This window comes from Coloeus monedula (genome assembly GCF_965178545.1).
Source record: "Coloeus monedula genome assembly, chromosome: 6".
Lineage (NCBI taxonomy): Eukaryota > Metazoa > Chordata > Aves > Passeriformes > Corvidae > Coloeus > Coloeus monedula.
The window spans coordinates 2,400,155-2,422,928 of NC_138786.1; the positions used below are offsets into that span (position 1 = coordinate 2,400,155).

Genomic DNA, 22,774 nt, shown 5'->3' on the forward strand with positions numbered 1-22,774 from the left:
AAGCTGCTTTGATCAATCCAAGTTCCCTTCCTGGAAGCCATCCAGGGCAGTACTCTACACTCAGCCTCGAGATCGATCGATTCCTGCTCTCTTCCTCGTCCCATGGATTAATGTATCCATTTCTCTTTCACCAAGGAACTTTGCAGCAGCTCCTGTACAAATGTGCTCAACGTGAGAGGAATTTGAAGAAGCTTCTTCAAATTTAGCACAAATGCAGCACCACACCACGAGCATCCTGTGGACAGAAATGGACATTACTGCAGCCGGAGTTTTGGAGGCTCCACACCCTTTTCTAACAAGGAAAAGCCTGCAGTAAGAGTTGGAGTATTCAACATCCACAGGATGCACTAGGAAAGCTCCTGGTGCAGACTGGAGTGTCTCAGAAAACCACAGGCGGCTTCAAGCCTGCATTTGCAAAGCCAAACCACCACTTGGGGATGCTCCCTGTGCTTCATTTGGTGACTTCCCCAGACTCCTGCTCCTCTTTGTTGGTTAAAGTAAAAAAAAAAAAAAAAAAACAACCCAGTTTGGTTGATTCTTGCTATTGAAAATCTCTTTAAATTAAAATTCAACAGCAGCCTGGGACAGCCAAGGGTATCTCATGACTGAGAATTTCTCCACTCCATGAAGCCCTCTCCATAGGGTGAGGCAAACCATGAGTAAAAAGCAGCATTAAGAATCAGCAGCATTAAAGAACTATAAAAAGGCTGTTGGGATTTTCTTCCTCAGTGTTTCCGGCGGCGCATCAAGCACCAGATTCCCAGAGAAGTTCAGGATTGGAACTGTAAAACCTGGGCAGCAAGGCAGAACCTTCCTGCAGGCAGGACTGAGAAAAGCAAGGCCTTGGGAAGGACCCACTCTGCCATGAACAAGAGCAGAACAGCTTCAAAGGGAGAGAAAAGTTTATTTGATGTAATCCACATCTGTGTCTGGGAGAGCACTCAGTGCCCTGCTGCTACCCCCAGCATTCCCAAAATCCAGCAGCAGCCACAAACCCCGCAGCTCACTGGTGGTTATAGCAGAAGTAACAGGCACATAAAACAAAAGCCAAAGCTGAGCCTGGTGCTGAGATTTTTCAAAAGAATATTATTGAAAAAAAAATATTCCATGCAAATGGTTCAAAAAATTTATTGAATATTTAATTTACAAAAAACATATCCCTATGAGGTGTTCTATGCAAAATTGGATGAAATAAACTGCATATAAAACCCAACCCTAGTAATGCAAGTACAACATAGATATGAGACCACAGAAAGGAGAAAAATATAGTAATAATAATCATGAAACACACGTGACATTCATGAAGGATTGTCCCAACCATCCAAGAACTGGTTCAACATGATGCCTTCCTCCTTGATACACCGTACATTTCACCATTTTGTACAGGCCTTCTATATTTCATTGGTCCAAATTTAGAGTGGAAGGAATTCTTTGCCTTCTTTCTTAGCTGCTACACCAGATTTGCCATTTTTCTTTAGACCAGAAGGTGGAAACAGACAGTACAGACATTGAACACGTGCACTACTGGATACAACTTGCTATCTTTGGTAGGGACCCTAAATCTGCAGTGCTCAGCTTTCTAGAGCGACAGGAATTTCAGTTTTGGCAAAAAAAAACAAAACAAAACCAAGCCCAAACAGGTTTAATTGTGCTGTTTAGTAGAACAGTACTGGCAGTTTCTGTTGAACATACAAAAAAAAAAAAAACCTCTTGTCTGGTTTAAAAATGGAGATCATTCACATGGGCTTCAAATCCAATGATTAACATTCCTTGACTCGAGAATGGTTCCATAAAATGTCACCACTGCACAGCAGGCCCTTCCCTGTGTGGCAATGGATGTGCTGCACGCAGGACACAACTGCAACCCTGCCCCTCCCACCTTTTCCTGCCATTTAAAGCAATGGGAATATTCCTGCAGGTCTGGATGCCAGTTTCCTTCTGAACAAGCAGGAATCTCCTTGGGTGACTTAACATTTGCACAGTAACTTTTCCAAGTTTTCCTGGGAAAAGAGGAGGGTGAAGCAAAACCAAAAATGTAAAGGAATTTGGGACAATCAGTGCCAGAGAGTTTGCAGCCCTCCTCTGGGATAACATGAGCAGGAGGAGCAGGACCAAGAAAAAATAATTTAAAAAGAGGAAAAATAAAATTAATTCAAGAGCCAAGGAACTTAACTTTAAAAGAGAGAGAAAAAGTATCAGACTGTTTCCTTCATAACATTAATATTCCATAAATATTGGACAGTATTTGATTAACTGCCATTAGCTGCAATTTTCAAACATTTTCTCTGTTTTTTTCAAGCACTATCTGGAAAAGAAAAGAAAGAAAGAAAAGAAGAAAAAAGAAAAGAAAATAAAAAGCCCCCAACTCTGCACCTCCCCAGTCCTCCCCACTTGGTGGAAATGCAAACAACCTGCATAGCCATGACCTTCTCAGCTGCTTAGTGGAAGACTAACTAGACTTGAACACTTGAGTAAATCTGCTCACTTAGGAGTAAAACATGCAATATTACAGCAGACAGCTACCTGTCCTCCAAAAGGCTTGGCTAATTTGGCAGAGAAGAAACGTTTCCAGAAGAAAATAAATCCCAAGAGCCTCGGTGACAGACGGAGTAGTTACAATATATTAGCGATTTCTGTGGCATAAACGTTCTAAAAAGCATCAGCGAAGTATTAAATATAAAAGCCGTATGTCTACACCCCCTCCATCCTCAGGAAAGCCTCGTGGTCTGTAGTGTGAGCAGTCGTGTGTGTGGCCTGGGGAATTAAGGCATCAGCAGCAGTGGGAGCCCCTACTGCCTGAGCTCCACGTAGTTGGCAGGGAAGAGGCCGTAGCGGCCCTTGCACACGCCCCGCCACCAGCCGTCGTCGATCATCTCGATGTTGGTGATGATGTCGTCGGGGTCGAAGGAGATCTCGTCGTCACCCGCTGCAGGGAGAGCCCAACAGGGTCAGCACTCACACAGGCAAGGGCTCACAGCTGCCCCAGCACCTGGGTGAAAGGGCTTTTTGGAAACTCCCACCGCTCCCACAAACAGCACCCAGTAACTCGTGCAAGCGTCTCCGCGCTGCTGTTAAACCCCCAAATCCCTGACTTTTCATCTGCCACTACAAGGGACATAAACAGGCAAAGGAAAAATCCAGATTTATCTTGTGCAGAACAGAGCTTTCAAAGGCAAAGGGTGAAAACAAGAGCTTTGCTCACCAGCTTGGTAATCGTAAAGGGCTATGGCTGTGATCCCAAGTTCATTTTCATACTCATCATAGGCATTTTCTTCTGAAAAGAGGAGAGAACAATTAAAACATGAAGCACATTATCCCCTCAGTTGTTTTCTGTGGTGCTTCTCCTTCAATTGCACTGCTAACCCACACAGGAAGCAGGGAACAACCCATGCTAGGTTTCAGCAGTGCTGCTGTTCCTTCTGCATGGAGTTTTTCCCTAAATCACACACACCTGAAGCATGAAAGGAAGCACTTACAAGAGACATTTAGCACAGGACTACATAAAAACAATCAGCCCTGTACTGCTTCTGTAAAACGTGACAGGACAGCTGAGCTCAAGATCACCGTGTAAGAGAATAATTAATACAAGTGGTGCATGCTGGGGAGGCAGAAAGGGGCCTGCTTCAAATTCCCGGTTTTTGTACCAGAGCAGGTTCATCTTTCACACCTCTTTCAGTAATCAGAAGAGGTGAGAAAAACCCAGGAATTCAAAAGAACCTTACTCTTGCAGTTTCACAGACCCCTACTCCACTCCCTCACAGGCACAGAACACAACACATCCATTTCAAACTCCAAGAATTGTTGATTGGATTTTTTTGCTGGCTTGGCACACGTTTAATCTCCAGCTCAGTGCTTTCTTCTCACGTTGAGCTACATTCCATGGGGTGGGAATGGTTACCCCTGAACTTCTTTTTGAACTGAGGCCCTGGAGAGCACTGTAATTACTCCAACATCATCTCACAGAAGTTAAGTAACTTCAACACCTTGCTGCAGCCATATATTAATTTCCTAATTAAAGTTTGTTGGTGGGGAATGTAGAAAGTCTCATCGGACTGAGAGTTTAGAAAACTAGGACAGCGTGCTATCAGCACCACTGCTCAGTAAGCTCTTGCACAAGGAAATAATCCTTATCTTAAGGGGTTTGCTGTGAGAAACAAACCTGCTTGGTAGTGGTCTGCTGCTCCTGCCACCTCATAGACAGTCTCTGGCTCGTACTCCGCCTCCCGCTGGCTCACTGCTTCCTGGTAGTCCGGCTCCGCTGCTTTGTAGCCAGCCTCTGGCTCCCGGGCAGTGGGGTAGGATGGGCTGGAGCTCTTGTAGGCTGACCCTGCCTCGTAGGAAACTGCATCCTGCAGGAAGACAGGGGAGCTCTGTCAGGGTTTTGGAAGAGGTTCCCATGCTCAGGATCAAACCCCCCGTCCCGAAGGTGATCCCAACAAACCTCGTAGAGCGGGCTGGAGGGCGCCTTCTGCTCCGCCACCTGTGGGACAGGAGAGGCTGGTGGCGTCTGCTTCTTGGCTTTAGCTTGCTCCTAAATCCAGGAGAAAGGAAAACTTCAGTGCAGTTCAGTCGCTACAGAGATGACCAAGAGACAACCCTCCAGAAGAAGGGACAGGCAGCATATCCTGCAACAAACTGCTGTGGTCACAGGAGGACTGGGCTGGCTGGGCCGAGCAGAGCATCACAAATGCAGCAAAGCACAAGGGAAAAAAGGGAAGAAACAAAACCCCATGGCACATATGCATGCCTGTGTTTAAAAATAGAGTACCAGTGCTGTTGGGCCCATCCCCAGAGGAGCTGCAGGGTTTTGGTGCTCAGTGTATTCATTCTGCTCATCAGCTGGCTGGGCCTCATGTCCCATTTCAGCCTGAGTTTAATGAACCTGAAGCCCACACACGTTCTGGGTGCATGACTGATGAACTGCCTTTGATGAGAAATGGCCCTGCAAGCTCTGGCAGGTCTGCAAAACTTCCTGCCAAGGCAAAGGACTGAATAGCTCAGACAAAAGAGGGTCCTACACAGTGACAGTGCAGGATTCAAATGTTCAGAGGAGCTAAGAGATGTGGCAGAAATAAAAGTAGTATTGCTATTGTGTTCTGTGACACAAAGAATGTGGATCTGTTCTGGCACTCAAGTGCTTCATGCTGTGCCATCCCACCTGTGAATCACAGGGCAATTCCACAATCAGTGGGAAGCCACTCATTAGGGAGCCAGGACACCGAAGTGCAAGAAATGCTGTGTTGCTCACATGACACAAAAAGAGATAACTATTTCAACAGGTAACTTTCATTTTGCCTCTCTTTACCACAGGGGAAAAGAAAACCATGAATCCAGGGCCAAACTGTCTTCTTCATTGAAAAAAAAGAAGAGAGGATGTGTGCAATGGGAATCTGTGCACTCCAGTAGTTTAGGCCCATCAAACTGTAATACCCCAGAGGATTCTCAGGAGAAATGGCAGTACAGAGATGAAGCGGGAGGACTTTGTTCCAAAAAACTCTTCCTTTCCTTTGCTTGTCACAGCTCAGAAAAAAATACATCTAACAAAGAAAGCAAACTGTGTTTTGAGAGCAGAACCAGCTTTGAAGACAATTCAAAGCTTAGTGCTGTGCTTTTTGGAAAAAGTCTCTCCTGATGCAAACCCTCCCCCACTTTTAACTCCTGTGCTACAGATAAAAAAGATAAAAAGGCACCAGCAAAGTGATTATTAGAAGTCAAACCTAAGTTTGGGGACAAATTAAGCAGTATCAATCCATTATTGATGTCAAACGTGGCAAGAGTTTGACTAATTTGTCCTAGGAAATGGGTCTGCAATCCAGATTATAGTTTAGGATAGACACAGCATAATTGCCATAAAACATTTAAATTGCATGGTCCCCCTCAGGCTGGGTTTTGTTCCACAGTGAAATGCTCCATGTGAAAGAGCATCCTGCCTTTTTTTCCAAGGCAGCAGAGCAGAGTGAAATCATGAGGCAGCACTGACTCAACCCAGCCATCGAAGAAGAGCTCCCTGAGCACTCTTTGACTGTGTGACATTTGTGAGAAGCAAACCAGAATGAGGATTACCAGTAAACAGGGCTCTGGAAGGAATGCAGTCCATATGCACATTCCCCTGGTGGGAGTGTGTGTGCCCACATACCCTCTGAAAGTGGGACTTCATCCTTTGGTGTGAAGAAGTTCCCTGACAGGAATAAAGTTCACTCCAGTCAGAGTCCGTGCCCGCCCTTTGCACTGTCTGTGGATGCTGTGGATCACATGCCTGCCCTTCCCATGCTCAGCTTGGGAGCAAGGGGCAGTGCCAGCAGTGCCATTTCAGCTCTCCTCAGCCTCATTCCCCCTGTCCGTGCCTGCAGAATCCCACAATTAACCATGGAGACGTTCAGGCTGTAAGAACATTAATCATCTGGTTACGGGGAAATTTAAATACCAGCTTTGGGGGAAAAACTTCCAATGTGTCCAGGCAACAGAATCCTTGATGAAACACAAGAAAAATCCATCAAAACGGCTTGGATTTAACCCACACTTACAGCAAAAATACCAGCAAATAAATAATGTAATTCCTGAGATAACAAAGGAATAAAATCAAAAAGACAGTAGTTAAGGTCCCTTCCAACCCAAACCATTCCATGACCTCTTCCTCTCCCAGCTTTTCTCCAGCACAGTAAAGAAACCCCAGGAGTGTTTGGGGGAAGGTATTAAAAGTCCACGTGGAGGAAAGGCAGCACTAGACTGATGCAGAAAAGATGAGCTCCCATTCAGCCTGTGATACATCTCTGCAGTGAACATACGCTCGCACGGCACATCGTGGTGCCATAAGGCAAAACAGGTGATAATAGCTGAGAGAAAAAAGGAAAATAAGAAAAAATAAAACAGAAAACAGAAAAAAAAGCAATCACTTTAGAGAAAGAGAGCCTACCAGGCACCTTTTTGTACTCTTAAAACAAATTAGTTACATCAAGCCTTAGCCTCCTCTAATATAAACTAAACTAAACAAATATGCAAATTCCATACAGCAGGCAAGATGCAGTTTCTGACTAAACATCTTGCTTATGAATAACACAAAAATCACTAAGCTTTTACCCATGCCAATGCCAAGTCAATTGTTTTAGTTCCCTAAGATTCAATAAACATTGGGAGGATTATCTTGCCCTAATCTCCTGGCTGTGTGCTACACCACCTCCATCTCCCAAAACACTGATCCCAAAGGAACAGCATCACCAGCTATCACCATGGGGTTAAATTTCTTGAATGTGCAGGGCTTTTGGGGGACAACAGAGCTCTCCCCTCATGGGCTCCTTTGTGCCCAAAGGGAATCTGGGACTGCCAAAAGGCAGAAGTGCAGGAGGAAAAGGCCAGGCTGGAGTCACGCACAGCCAAAGCACAGACACAAACACACACTTTGAGCTTTAAAGCCCAGCTGGAAAGGAGGAAAATACCTTTTCTCAGAGATTCCCTTTTCTCCCAGCACTGCATTGAAACCAGGCTGCTCCTATAGGATTTGAATCTTACTGACCTCCAGTTTCCTCCGAGCCTCCTCCTGTTCTTGCTTCTCCCTGGCCATTCTCTGGGCTCTCTCAGCTTCTGCCTTCCTTCGGTCTTCCTGCTCTTTCTCCTTGGCCAGGTTCTCAAAGTTAGCTCGGATGCTGCTTGTTTTATTAGCAACTGTGACATGGAAAAGAATTCAGGTCAAGTCATGTCTCAGCTTCTATATAAAGGTAGCCCAGAATGAGTTTTTGCTACGAATTTCTGCTTTTCTGCCCTCTGAGCTCATAGTCCTGTCAGGGAAGTCCTTTCTTCCTCCCCCTTCCCAGCTCAAACCTCTTGTGCACCAAGAGTCTTCCAAAAAAACCTCTGCTTCTCCCTCCTCTCCTTCATGATACAACCTCCACCACTCCCCTACACAGCTCACTCTCCCTTATTTTTCCCTTCCTTAATTCTGACAAGCCTCAAGAGAAAAAACAAACTGTAACAAAGCAAAACAACCTCTAAAGGAAGGAGGCAGAGTATCTGAGGCTGCTAAAGAGCTGCAAATGCAGCAGTTCCCTCTGGATGATCCTTACTCAGCACTACTACATCAATATCCCAGGATTCTGGACATTATCACCTCCAAAGAAAGGATTTGGGGCCAATGCCTTACCAGCTTCTACTGGCTTGGTCTTCTGATAAGTTGATGCTGGTTTCTCAATATCTTCAAAAGTTGCTGCATTCTATCAGTAAGGCCAAAAAGGATACATGTATAAACACCCACAAATTCATGAAGACATTCACACAGCCTCAGTCTGAGATATTTTACTGTAACACTATTCCCCCTAAGGCTTTTTGCAGAACATCAAAACCAAATCAGGAAGAACCAAAACTTGACATAATAATAATAATAATAATAATAATAATCCTTTCTGCAAGTCAAACTAGAAGGAATTAATGTTCAGGGACAGTTCTAAACACATCAAAATCCTATTAATTAAAAAAAATGTTTAAGAGTGACTCATCAGAACTAAAAGCAAGGCAGTACCCTAAACATACACTGTGTAGCTGTTGCTGTTCTAATCCACATAAGATGGCATCAGCTCTGTGTGTATAAATTTGCTTTTTAAAGGAAAGCTTTTTAGGAAAGCACAAAGCTTTACTCTTAGACTGGAGAAGTGTCCAGAAATAGAGAGCTGAGCCGTGCAGATCCAACCAGGCTGCTCTGCAGCCCCATAGACTATTGAAGTCTTGGCTCTTTGAAGGAACCTACCTTGTCCATCCGATCTTTCTGGACACCGTACTTCCCTCCAAATCCTTTGGAATAATCTAAAGGCAGGACAAGAAAGGTCAGAGCAGGGAGTTTGGTGCCCCTCCCGCCTTGCTGCCAAATGCAAACAGCCACCTCAGGTGCAAAGAGCCATTTCAGCTGCATGCAGAGCCACAGTGACAGCCACCAGAGAAAATGCAACTTGGCTTTGATGCAGAGAGGACACAGAAGCCCAGGAGCCCTCAGGAAGACCAGCAGACGACAGACTGTGGGCCACATGCATTCCCTGAGTAAACATGAAGCTGAGGATTGATCAGGGATCAAGCAGAGAGTAAGGGAGGAGCCCTTCTGATGCATCACTTCTGCAACACAGCCTTTGACTGCACCAATTCTGAGCCCTCTGCAGAAATCATGGAGCCTGAGACATTTTCTGTGCTCAAAGGAGTCTTCGGTGACTACAGAGGTGTTTTAGTTTTGGGGTTTTTTTTCCTCTTTAGCTTGGTAAATTCCATGAATGGCAGGAAAATGTAACAAACTTCTCATTCCAGTGGGTTTGGCTGTGATACTCCGCTGGTGAATATTAAAGCCACTGGAGATCACTCCTGCTCTACAGGTGGAAAGGGGCAATTCCACAGGCCACAGCTTCAGTTGCCTAAAGCAGCTCGCCAGCACAGATATGGGGTGGCTGTGCTATCCCACACCAGCCCTGAGCTGCACACTCTGCCTCCCAGCTGGTGCTGACCCCAGCCCTTGTGACACTCCCAAGTCAGATTCACTCACTAGTGATGCTGATAAAAACAACAAACAAACCTGGACAGGAGTGGGTTTCTGCTCTCACAGGAATGTCTGAGGAGCACCAGAGCAGCACAACGGCAGCAGCCAGAGTGTGTAGCTGGAAAAAACACCTCTTTGTGGTGGCAGTGAGCTGTAGGAATGTGCCCTCACACTCTCTACATGGACAGGCTTTCCTATCCATCCCTGGAATACGAGCCCTGCTCCTCTCAGCCCCCAAACCACTGGCTCTCCCTGCCAGCCATTGCAGTGTTTGCACTCGGGCTCTGAAAGTCTGTATGTGTCACTACAGCACAGGAAAATATCAACTATCAATGAGCACCCTCGTTTTCTTCAGCTTGGTATGTATTTTCAGCCAGAATAAATATACTACACTTACATTTTCCTGCTCCAGACTCCTCACTTTAAGATAACGGAAAACCAGGAATTCATGGGTTGTACCCCAACTATTTCACAATGAATAAACAGAGCATTATAACAGCATTTGCTCACCCAAGAACCACAAACATTCCCTACTTCTTTCAAAGACTACAATAATTGCTAAATGATCTTGCCACAGCTCATTGATTGTTAATGGTTACGTGCATGGCCATTATCTGAATATTTTCCCACCAATTTATCCAGGCAAAACCTTATATTTAGTCTCTAAAACTGACTTCATTAACATCATACTAACAGTAATGTTATTATCACACTGCATGTACAGCTATTAATTAATTCAGGATTTTGAAGAGCTGTTGACTAAACCTTGGGTTTCCTGAACATAGGCTTGCTTTAGGTAATACTTGAAGGATAAAATGAAGAAAACTGCTGGATCATGGAAGGACAGAAGCGCAAGAAAGTGTCTGCACATTCCTGGCGTTGATCTACTCAGAGAACTATTTCAGACTGTGAGAGAAGTGGCTGCACTGGTAAGAAAGTAACAAGTGAAAAACGGTGCCTTGTTGAGATTCATGCTTGGCTAGTTTCTCCTTGTAATCAAACCCCACAGCAGATGGGTCCTGCCTTTCTGTCTGTACACCAAATTTCCCTCCGAAACCACTCTTATAGTCTGAAAAAGCCACACGGGATACATTAAAACCAAGGCAGGAAAATAAAGAAGTTTAGTCAGAGACACTCAAAATAATTTTTGCAATATTTTCAATTATCAGCAATTTTGGATGGTGAAAAAAAAGAACTATCTCAAGACACTTCTGTAAAAGTAAATTGAAAAAAGTCTCAACTTGAGATGATTTATCAGATATAAGAACACCATTCTGAAGTCACAGAAAAAAACCATTTCTCAACATTTTTCATCCATACTGCATAATGCACTTGCATTTCATCAAAGGTATGAACACAGGCACACAGCTAATTTGTTCACCCAAACAAAACAACAAAATACACAAGAGAATAAACAAAATAAACACCAAAACATACAAGAGAATCAAATGAGCTTCCTTCATCAGCGTGGTTAACATTTGTACAGACAGCTGACTTTTAAAGAGGTGTGAAGATGGGCTCCACAGAGACCACCCTCCAGACATTCCTTAAAGGAAGGAGGAATATTCCTGCTGCCACACAGCTTGAGGGAGAAAAGGTTTCAGCTAAGAACTGATCATTCCCTACTGCTGCCTAGGGGACAGCCATTTACATAGATATATATATATATATATTTATTTATATATATAAATACATATGTGTGTTATAAAACGAGGGATGGCACAGGAAAAAAGGGCTTCAGGTAATCCTCTCACAACAAATCTGCTGGAACACCCAACAGAACAATATTCTGAGGAACAGTTTTAATTTCATCACTTTAAAACATTAATTTAAAAGCAGTGACAGGCAGAGGGCTAGAGAGCACCAGCTGCATTTTACAGGAAGTTATGTATTTCCATATATATATATGGAATACCAAGTATTTCACAGTAATAGGTACCCCACAGGCCAGGAAGAAGGACTGCATTTGATTTTAGTCTGTCCCTGCATGAAAACAGGGATATACACAACAGAATCCAGAAGGGAAAAATTATTTGAGGGAAGTACAAAGGAATTCCTAACCTGTGGTTTGCACAACTTGACTGAAAAAGGAAAATAATCCAGGCTACTTGCAGGCTCATAAAGGGAGAATTTAGTCCTGAGCCTGGACTTTGAGGGGCTGGGTGTCAGCTGTGCCAAAGCTGCTCTGCAGCCACCAGTTCAACCAGTGACAGCAAAACCCAGACACAGGAAAGGAGCCTCACGCCAGCTCCTGTGAGGCTGTGCCCGAAGACTCCAGGGCAGGGGGCTCACAGAGGCAACAGGAGGTCACAACGAGGGGAGGCAGAAAGAACAGCAAGGAATGGAGGGCTCTGTACCTTTCTGCGACTCGTGCAGCTGCACTTTCTCCTGGTGGTCCCAGCCAAGGGCACACTTGTCCTGTCTGTCTGTCTGCACGCCAAACTTGCCTCCAAAGCCCTTTACATAATCTGTGGAGTTTTCAGAAAACATTATTGCAGTTCGTAGCTGTAAACTGCATTCGACAGAAAAACCAGGAACACGTTAGGGGATAAGCCACCCTGTTCATAATACACTCACTCATTTGAGGGGATGCACAGTCTGCACACACACAGGGCAAACACACATTTACCACAAAAAAAAATAAATAATCCAAAAACTCCCACCCAAAAAAAAACCCCACAGACAAAATATTTTTCCCAGGTTTAAAAGGGTCTGAGCTGCTATTTTTAAAGAAGATAATAAAAACCTTTCTGTGATTCATGTTTTTCCGTTTTGCCTTGATATTCAAAACCAACAGCACTTTTATCCACTTTGTCCTTGTCGACACCATATTTACCACCAAAGCCCTTGGAATAATCTAGAGATAAGAGGGAAGAGTTTTGTTTGTAAGTGCTCAGCATCAAAATCATCACCTTGAGAAATTGTGATAATCAGGGCTGCTAGCATTACATCATGTTTTGAAAGAAGCACTGACACCCTCAGATAAACTTGATTTCAGACACTGAAGTCAGAAATCCTTCAGAATACCTTCTCCAGGATGGAAAATAAAATTGCATTTTGCTGGGCAATACCAGCAGTTCAGCTGCTTGACTCCTTGGAAAAATTCTGAAGACACTTTAGCAAAGTGAACTTCAAAACCTGTGTCAGCAACAGCCTGGATGCTTTTAAACACCCCCTGCTCCTTGCTAGCATTTCTAGAGCACAAACATTTCTTTGGGATAAACAGGAAACAGATGGCAAATTGTCACAATTTTTCAATAAAATGGTCAATTTTTGATCAGACATGCCTGGAAACCTGACCAGCAACACAAAATCTATTAACTCTAAATGCTGCTAACTGGCAAACATTTTAATCCACAAACAGCTGATTCTTTTCGAAGCACTTCTCTGTGGTGGCTAAACTGCTCACAGTCTGAATACTTTGATCTACAGCTTTTCAAAAGGAGCTGCAAAAAACCTCCTTAAAACCAGGCAGAACTGACGGGTTTTTAGGCTTCTTTTTTCAGAAGTCGAGGTTTTCAGCAACGTAAATTTTACCCAGCATTACCTTTCAGCAGGTTGGGAGTGCAAGAGGTGTAAAACATGAGTATTTTACAACATGGCCTATGGGCAGTGCCTACAGCATCAGGGAAGGAGCCTGCTAACACATGTGTGTCTATTCACCCTTCTGGGAGTCGTGTTTCTCAGTTTTCCCCTGGTAATCAAACCCCACTGCACTCTTGTCCACTCTGTCAGCCTGTACTCCGTATTTTCCACCAAAACCACTTGAGTAGTCTGCATTGAGAGTAAAGCACAATAAAAACAGCATGAAGGCACTTGTCACAGATACAGCATAGCCTAGCAATTGAAGGGAAAAAAAAGTTATTTCAGAACTGAAGTATTATTAATGCTTTAGCACACAAAATTCGGTTTCATTTAAAATACAAGATAAGCAACCATCCTACAGCTTATGATGGTTCCCATTAAATTTATTCCCTATTTCCAACAGGGTGCAATACAGCAAAGAGCAACTCCCAGTCTCCCTGACATGTCCTTGAACCTCACTTCAGAGAGAAAAATAAGACTCCTGACGACCCACTATTTCCTTGCCTTAAAACCTCATCAACTCATGAAACTGCTCTGAAATTCATTTATTCCTCTTCTGTTCCACCAAACCCACCATTTGATTCATTGAGAATGTCATGCAGAGGTCTCACTAAACGAGGTACTTTCCATACAGTGAAAGAATCCACTCTGGTTTTTACAGAAAATGTGCTCACAGAGGTGACCACCTCCCCACTTTACCTTTTTGGGAGGGATGCTTCTCAGTTTTGCCTTGATATTCAAACCCAACAGCTGACTGGAAGAGAAATAAAATGACATGTGTGACAGAGTTAGGCATTAGGAGAAAAACTGCACGAAGAGCATGGCAAGTGGACGAAGAGCATGGCAAGCTCCTGTGTCTTTCCATACTGCTCTGACCTTCTGGATTGGGGGCATAAATACCTATTTAACTTATGAGCCATATGCATTTACATGGGAATTTAGTGCATGGCAAATCATACCAGCAGCACACTCCAGTCTGGCCTTGCCAGGTCCAGCAATTCAGTATGACAAAAATCCAGCATTTCCATGCAGGGATTGTTACGGAGTCTTGGAACAGGACATTAATCATCCTGCCTGGTAGTTCATGTTAAGATACAGAACAAACCATCCCCCAAACCCCTCCTGCTATAGCATTCACAGTGACCTTGTCCAAGAACACAAGAAAAGTAATATTTTAACATCTCTTTTCAGCTTTCTTTTCAACTCATCTCAATCTCCCACGAGGGATTTTTTCTGCTCCGCTTTAAACAGCAATTCATCTCCATAACAGTCAGTGTTAGCTTCTGCTAAACTTCAAAAAGAGCAGGAAGAGCAGCCCACAACAGCATCCTAAGGCACTGGAATTTTGCAGTTTTATGTACAAAAGGAGGAAATAAACCACTGTGAGTGGCTGCAGGAGGAGATGACATCACTCACCTGGTCAACTCTATCGGTTTGTACTCCAAACTTGCCACCAAACCCTTTCACCGAATCCACTTGGGAGCAATGCTTAGAAAGTTTGGATTGGTATTCATGTCCAACAGCTGACTGCAAGAAATTGGTTAAGTTCAGAGACAGCAGTTCTACACAGGTCTGTGTGTCAGACAAAACACTGCACCAAGCAACCTGAGGGTGAGTTTTGTTACCAACATGCATCACTGCCACTCCTCCTGCTGAAACCAACTTCCCTGGAAATCCCTACTCATTTGGGAGGTCTCCACAAGGATGTTGGCAGGCTACCAATCCAGCCTAGGCAAGGGAAGTGACTGTATTTTAAGAGGGCTATTTTATGCCCTGCATTTGCCCTTCAAAAAGCACAGGAATGTAAGCAAGACAGGTACAGAGGGAGTCTTGATGGTGTTCATGCAGAATTTGAAGTGAGCTCCAGGTGAAACACACAGCCTTGTGTTTTGGTACTTGTATTTAGGGATCTGTTTTAGCTGACAGGGGACTGCAACAAATAACAACCAAAGCCAGCTGCCATTGGTTTAGGGAAGCATAAATCAGAATTAGGCATCTTCCTGGCTTGCAAAATGGTATTGAACATGAGGAGATGCACTCACACCTGTGCCAGAGGTATCCCAGCCCTGCATCCTGGCCCTGGAAGTTGAGCTGAACAGAGGCAGAGCTCCATCCATCCCACCACAACTGGCAGGACACAGGGATATGTAATTACACACCTGGAAGTGCCTCCACACAGCCTTTGCTAGTGTTACACTGACCTAGTGCTAGGGAGCCCTTCCAGCTCCTGGAATTGTTGCTGGAGTCTCACACCTCTAGCAAAAGTGCTTTTTCCTTGCCCAGTGCCAACACTGGGAACCGGCCAGAGCAATTCATCAGTTTAATCCAACACTGGATAATCCTGTGCCAGGCAGCTGCACCAAGGTGAATTATTTTGAGGACACAAGGTGCCTGCACACCTAAGTAACTTGGATTTCACAGTGTTTGCTCTTTTTCTTCCACACAGGTGCTGGAGGGAACATTCCCAGCAGGTAGGGAAGCAAAGCATTACTGGCTGAAGTTACTGCCAGGTAACAGATCAAGGATGGCAACAATAGGACACTGCTTTAACTCAGAAGCATTACAAAAGCTGCCTTCTTTTCCTGACTGAAACAATCACACTCCTGTTCATTTTGCAGGTGTTCCGTACCACAGTATCTGTTAAATGTGACAGAAAAGGCTCCCACCTCCCTTTATTCTTCCCATTACATTTATGGAAAACACGAAGCTCTGAAAATTTTAGAGTTTATGTGGTTTTACATGATCTCCCTTTTGTTATATCAACTGAGGTATGAGCGTGGTGTTTTCTTCGTGGTATCAGGACTTTCTGCGTTTCACCAAATACCAAGCATTACAACAAATCCCCCTTTAGAAAAGACTTAGAAGAATATTTTTCTTGGAAATCTGTATTTCAGAGTAAAACACCCCCATAATTTTTCTGTACATTTTAAACCAGCTCGGGAGGTATGGCACACAGAGCGATGGAACTGTTCATTTTAACTCAGCACCAAGGTTTTGCCCTAAATGCAGCAAAACCCTGCACCAGGACAACGCTGCAGTGACTCTGATTTAATGGCCAAGCTTTAAGAGCAGCACACCTGCACAGACACCTGCAAAGGAGACATCTCAGCCACAAGGCTTCAGAACTACAGTTACAAGGGGGAAAGATTTATTACAAACATAAATCATGAACACCTCCTGCCACCAGCATCGCTCAGATGGACATGATCGGCACGTTTTTCCCCCATGATTAATTCTGGCCTATGGAAAACACTACTGACTTTGGGTCCTTTCTTTTTCCCTATGGACACAGGTGAGGGATAAACTGCTGACACTAGAGAGCAGCAGCAGAACAGGTCTGGTGATTGAATCTGCTCAGCAATTCCTTTTCTCAGATTCAAAGGTTAGCTGATTTCAAAGGCCCACTGAGAATTGGACAGCAATTAACTCTGGAATACGGGAATCCAGCAAAAATTTAAGGCTGCCAAGTTACCAAGAACACAGAAAGTAAGAAAACTTCCTTATTCAGCAATGTTTTGATTCGTATTCTAACAGAGCTCGTGAGAGAAAGTAGCCAGAAGTTGATATGCCTATTTATCACATGACTAAAGGAATTATATTAAGAATTATAACTTTTTTCAACAGTGTAACATAAGCAGCCATCAACTCCTTATATAAAAACCTACCATCTGATTGAAGTACAAGGATATTTTAAATACTTGCATTACTTGTCACTGTTCAGAGTTTGTTCACAAGAGCTGCTCTCTGATTTTAATGCAGCAGCACATCCTTTTTTCTGGCAGTCTCTATCTACATGCATAGAAGAGCTGGCACAGCATCCAAATAGAAAGATCATGCTGGACTTATTAATGCACGAAGCGCTCTGTTAATTTAGAAACATTAATTTGAAAACTTGAATCCTGACTCCAGGGGAATCCTCTCACGACTTGGCATCAATCAAAGTCATGTGGGGCCGTTGCACATCCCAGAGCAAAGCAGGAACACGCTCAGCTTACACAGAGTGGTGCTGGCCACGGGCAAGGCAAGGCTTATCACTTCATTTATCACTTCATCCCAGGGAAGCCCCGTTCATACTTACTTTATCCATTCGATCTTGTTCCACGCCAAACTTCCCTCCATAGCCATGGGAAGCTTTTGGTCCTGTTTGCAGCTCCCTCTCTTTGAGGTTCTGGTGTTCTTGGAATACATTTTCCCTCAGCTGATGAATACTTTAAAAGACAAATAACCAAGCAACAAGTTTTACTAAGGAAGTTTCAGCAAGCAACTTCATAAAGATGCAAAATATAAAGCTGACAAAAATATCATCTTAACTAGAAGTTGGATGACTTGCATTTTTCAAGCCCTTCCCATTTTTTCAGTGCACAAAACATCTCCTCATATTTTGAGACACTGGATTTGTCCCACTGCAAAATGTTGTTTAAAAAAGAAAAGAAACTTGCTGGTTTTAAGACTAATGTGGAAGGGAACTTTGCTCTTTTAACAATCCATTACCTAGAGTTGACTTGTGCCTGAAACATATTTTTTTTCCCTCATGTCCTAATTTAAATTCTTCCCAATGCTTTCTATTTAGACGGCAACTTTTCAGAACAGGGATCATCCCTTATCACACACAGTCCCTACGGCAACAGGGCTCATTCTAACAGAGCATTCTGGACACCACTCTACTGCAAAATAAAGATGGCAGGAAACTTGCACCTCCTCTTCCCAAAGTGATCCCTTAAAATATGCAGGAATTGAACTGAGGGCAGAGCAGGCTAGGCACAAGAAGGATAATCCAGGATGTAATCTGCACCTTAAGGACTTTCCACCCAAGTTTTAAGCTTCCTCAGGTGTAATTCAGCCAGCAGGAATCCCCACTGCTCTCAGAACAGGGCAGAGTAACACTGATCCCTGAGGTAACCAGAGTTCAGTCTCCCTCTGTCTGCAACAATCCTGCATTTCCTAAAACTGCTTTATAGTTTGGTCTTAAGCACCTTCTGTAAGAAATACAAGACTCAGGAGATGCATCATCTCTGTTTCACATATCCCTCTGTGATGCACTCATCTGCTTTTCTAACAGAGAGCTCAGTTTGTTACTTTGCCAGGGTTTTTATGAGTTTGGTGGCAGCAGTTTTCTAAACAAAGTGTAAGAATTAAGGGACCAAACGTTTCCTTAAAGTACCAAACTGGAGCTGCTCAGATCCCTCAGCTTCTCCCCTGGCACTACTGGCTCTTGCACCAAAACAGCACAAAGAACCTTTCCAGACACAGAGGCAGGAAAAATCACATTTCCAGTGACAAAGAAAGATTTAAGAGGCCCTACACCGTATTTCTGCTCTGAATTTCAGCTCTGAAGACACTGACAGATTTGAAAGACCAGCAATCTGACAAATAATCAATCTTCTACAGGGACTCTTGTTTTAATTATGAGGACACAAGTAACTGAGAACATGAGGTGATTAAAAGTTGCCTAGGACTGTGCCTATTAATACATTTCACAAGAGAGCTGCTTTACTTGATGTGCTCTTGGTGGCCAGATCCATTCACGGTTTTAGCTCCCCAGCGCTGTTCTTTCTCACTCACATCGTTCTGTGAAGGACACACAGAAAAAGAGAGTTAAACACCCAAAGAAATCACTAGTTACACACATTTCAGAGCTCACAGCAAAACCTTCCAGCAGTCACTGAGACCACAAGGGTTAGAAAAGCAGCTTCACTTCCCCTCCACTTCCAGGGACCTGCTCCTGACAGTTTATTTTGCCAAGACACAGCCCCCACCCTGCAGAGCTCCTCTGGAACTGTCCCAGAACCCACTCCTGGCAGATCAGCAAACCCCAAAAGCCATACCACAAAGTCTGGATCCGTCTCCCAGTCATCAGCTCCATCATCCTGGCTGACAGACACGGTGTGGCCTGCAGTAGCCTTCCACATCTGCAACACCAGCAGGAGAAGCAGGGTCATGCTCCACTCCAGTGCCAGCTCATTTGGTTCATGCAGGAGCCGACTCAATGAGGAGATGGAATTCAAAATTCCCAATAAAGTATGCTATTTAACCACATCACCAAAAGCTGTGCTTGCAGTGAAAACAGGTTTGACCATTGGTGCTCAGGCTGTCTTCTCAAGCTGGCTTAAAAACCTGTTTAATTCTCTCATTTGCGCTGTATTAGGAGCAATTGCTGTTTCAAAGAGAACAGTGTCACCTTTCCTTGCCCAAATTAACGTGTGTCTTTTGTGCAGTCACTGCAGCCAAACACTTCCCCTCACACAAGTTTCCAAGCCAACATGCACCTCCAAAAACTGCTAATTCTGGATCATGTGCATACAGTTAAGGGGTAGGAATAGGTGGAGTTTTTTTTCCTCAGGCATTGAAACATTGTTCTTCACCTGCATTACACCTGCACAACCTGCCCTGCTGTGCAGTGAGTTTCAGCAAGGTGACAGAAATCCCAACAGCTCCAAGAATTTGCACACAATCCAGACATTGCTCCAACAACAGAGTACAGGAGTGTCTGTGTTCCTTGGGTAATCCCTTGTGAGACACGGTGTACACAAACGAAACAGAGGGCGACTGCTGGAGCACTGACAGCAGGAAGCGAGACTCGTGAAAAAGGCAAACTGACTTCTAGACACAGCACCCAGCACTTTCAAGAGATTAATGATTTGGGGCTTCTCACTTTCTGGAAACCTTATCCCCTGTGGAGTATCAAGTTGGAAGCCTTTAATCAACACTTCTGAATGCAACTAGTTAGCAGAATTCCTGATCTTCCTGGTGCTAGCGGCTGGATTTTACGCCCTTTATTCAATGTAAATCAAAACAAATAAATTCTAGAAAGCAAAACTAGAACATCAAACTACAAGCTGCCTGTTCTCCCAGCTTTTTCAGAACACACTTCAGAGAAAGGATTTTTCTTTGCAATTCAACTAGAGTTCAGCTTTTTAACATACCATCGTTCTGTCCTCTTACCTTCATCCTACTAATTAAGAATAGATTACAAAGGTAATTATCACAGGCTATTTAATTCACACAAGCATAATTCAGTGGGTGGGATGAAAACTCCCTCTGAAATGCATAACTAATAGTCCCTGGGTAAAGTCCGCCGCTCGTTCTGTTAGGCGTGTTCTGCAGCCTGGCAGAACGAGCTGATGAGCCAGTTCTATGGAGCATTTCAGAAGTTTCAGGACTGGTAACGTGAGTGAGAACAACTGAAAAACTGATAGTCAAACACCAGGGTAGCAAATGCTGGAGTAGCCTGGAAGGAGGGTGTAGAAGCAGAGCAGGTGACATCCTAACACAGTACGAATACCTTTCCTCTCATGTTTTTTCAGGTCTCCCATCTCTAAATTCCTCTGGCAGTTAAGGAACTAACCTTTATAATAGTACTTCATATCCAAAAAACCTGTGAGACTACGAGTTTATAACCCAAACTTTTAGAACGTGGGTATTTTAACAGCATCCTTAAAATACTCTGTTCTAAAGCCTTCTTTCACATAATTGTGTCTGATTGCCCTACTCTTTCCTACTAAAATCCAATCTCTCACCAAAAAAAGCCCCAAAAGCCTTGGAAAACAGAACCCAACCAGTTCAATAATGAGATTCAACATGGGTCCAAGTTCTCTCTAACTCCTCCTAAGAGGGATGTTTTGTATCCATCCTTCTGTGCTCCACCACACTGTGCAAGATGCTTAGGAATGGAATTCAAGTGACAAGAGCTGAAGCAGAGGTACATCTGTGTATGGCGAATTTCTACATACTTTGTGCAAAACACAACTTTTTTCCCCCCAAGTACTTGTTTCTTATGCTCACTTGATGGATGTACTTTGTTCATTCAGCTGTGCTTGGACATTTCAGAGAACAAAAGCTGGATCCTTCAGTCTAGGTTTCATTGCTTCCTCCTCAAGCTCTCACAAACAATAGCTCAGGGAAGAAGGATTTCACACGCACCCCCGTGCAAAATCCAGAATCCACCAGGATTCTTTGCAAATCATGCGCATAAACGCCAACATTTTTCCGCAGCTCAACCCTGCATTCTATGAAGTGAATTCCACAAGGAGCAAAGCAGCCCCAGTGACCAAGGCTCCCAGTCCACAGCCAGCAGGAATAAGCCTGGTTTCCGCCTGCTATTCCAGCACCGATTCCAGGGCAGAACGAGGAGAAACACGATCTATTCATGACTCACTGACTCACGTGGTCATGATTCCTGAAGGAAGAAGCAAACGCTACGGTTCGAACACAAACCCAGGCTAAATATACGCCTCGAATGTATGCGCTCCTCAGCGCTGCTATGACTAATCAGCACACACATCATCCTACCCAGCACCTTTAGCGGCACCCTCGGCAGCTCCCCGCTGCCCGGGCCTAGGGACGCGCTCCGGGCAGCAGCAGCCGAGCCCCGGGGCGCAGGTGAGGGGAGCCGGGCAGCAGCTCCCGGGCCGGCCGGGGCCGCACGGCCTGAGCCCGGCACCGAGGCCAGGGGGCTCTGCCCTGAGGGGCACCCACGGCAGCGGCACCACCGCTGTGGGGACCCCCCGCCGCAGACGCTTCCCCGCAAGTTCCCAGCTTCGGAGGTGAAACAGAATTTTTTAAGAAAAGGGCACCGAGTCGCGTCCGCCCCCGTGCGCGGAGCCCGCGGCCCGGCTCCCCCTCAGCCCCGCCGCGCTTACTCTGCCTCTGCCGCCGCCTTCTCCTCGGCGCTGGCTCCCCGCCGGTGCTTCCCAGGCTGGCGGCGGCTGCTGCTGCTGCAATTTCCGCTTCTCCCGAGCTCCCACTTCCTCTTCCCGGCTCCAGGTGGGAGCGGGACGCGCTCCGCTCCGCTCCGCCCCGCCGGGAGGGGCCGCGCCGGCCCGGCCCGGGAACGCCGCCTGCCCCCGGGAGCCTGCGGGGCTCCGAGCCGCTCCAACAATGATAAACATTTATTTCTGGAGCCGCAGCTGGGCTGCTCTTTGCCCCGTTGCTTTCAGCCGCTCCAAAAATGCACCGTCAGGAGTTTTAAAATGGCCACAGGGGAGTTGTTGGTGCAGTTTTGGACATCCTTTTTTAATGTTAATACTCACTTTTGCACCGTCATGTTTTGGAAGTCGCATCTACTCCGTCCCTAGGGGTTCCCATCACTTTTAAAAGGTTCCCCCGGGGCTGGGGTCCCCCAAGGGATCCAAATGAAACGGATGCTAAAATGGAATCAACGAGGGTTTAAAACACTCTGGTAGGAGTTACTGTTTTGCCCACTGTTTTCTAGAAGGAAAGGTCCCCAGGAACGCCATTTCTAGCGAAAAACATTGCAAACAAACACACGAATTCAAGCTGTAATAAAGGGCAAGATAAACAAAATCCAGGTGAACACAAATGCAATTCCAAATGTAGCCAGGTCACGTTATAAATCGGCTCAGCTACTTTTTCCAGGCTTAAATACAGTGCAATTTACCCTATAAACCGAATACAGCATATATAAAAACCTGGGCTAAACTTACTCTCAGAAAGTTGTCTGCTCGAGGAGAACAGAGGTGCAGAGAACCTCGATCCTTGGGGCAGTACTTCTACCTGTCCCTCCCATGTACAGGTAGGAATATAAACCACATTTATGTATCACTTTTCACCCATCTGTTCCAACATCCCATATAAAACCACACGGTACTGCTACCTAACTACAATTGCCCTTCCCCCCCCCCCAAGTCCCCTACTATTAACAAAAAATGAAATTAATAAAATGTA

General features: G+C 44.8%; 1 protein-coding gene across 5 annotated transcripts; it reads right to left on the reverse strand.

Annotated features, from left to right (window-relative positions):
- Positions 1–1,112: 1,112 nt before the first annotated feature.
- CTTN (cortactin) lies at positions 1,113–21,838 on the reverse strand. Of its 5 annotated transcripts, XM_082283540.1 has the most exons (17): positions 21,730–21,838; positions 18,916–18,999; positions 18,585–18,658; positions 17,169–17,298; positions 14,507–14,617; positions 13,790–13,844; positions 13,169–13,279; positions 12,252–12,362; positions 11,863–11,973; positions 10,464–10,574; positions 8,735–8,790; positions 8,135–8,204; positions 7,511–7,659; positions 4,442–4,531; positions 4,160–4,349; positions 3,203–3,274; positions 1,113–2,926 (listed from the first exon to the last, which is right to left on the reverse strand). In XM_082283540.1, exons 2-17 carry the CDS (start codon positions 18,997–18,999, stop codon positions 2,790–2,792), a joined length of 1,662 nt encoding a protein of 553 aa, XP_082139666.1. In that variant the 5' UTR covers positions 21,730–21,838; the 3' UTR covers positions 1,113–2,789. The 5 variants fall into 5 exon arrangements, with proteins under 5 accessions (XP_082139666.1, XP_082139662.1, XP_082139664.1 ...); XM_082283536.1 differs by lacking the exon at positions 13,169–13,279; XM_082283538.1 differs by lacking the exons at positions 12,252–12,362; positions 13,169–13,279.
- Positions 21,839–22,774: the final 936 nt, after the last annotated feature.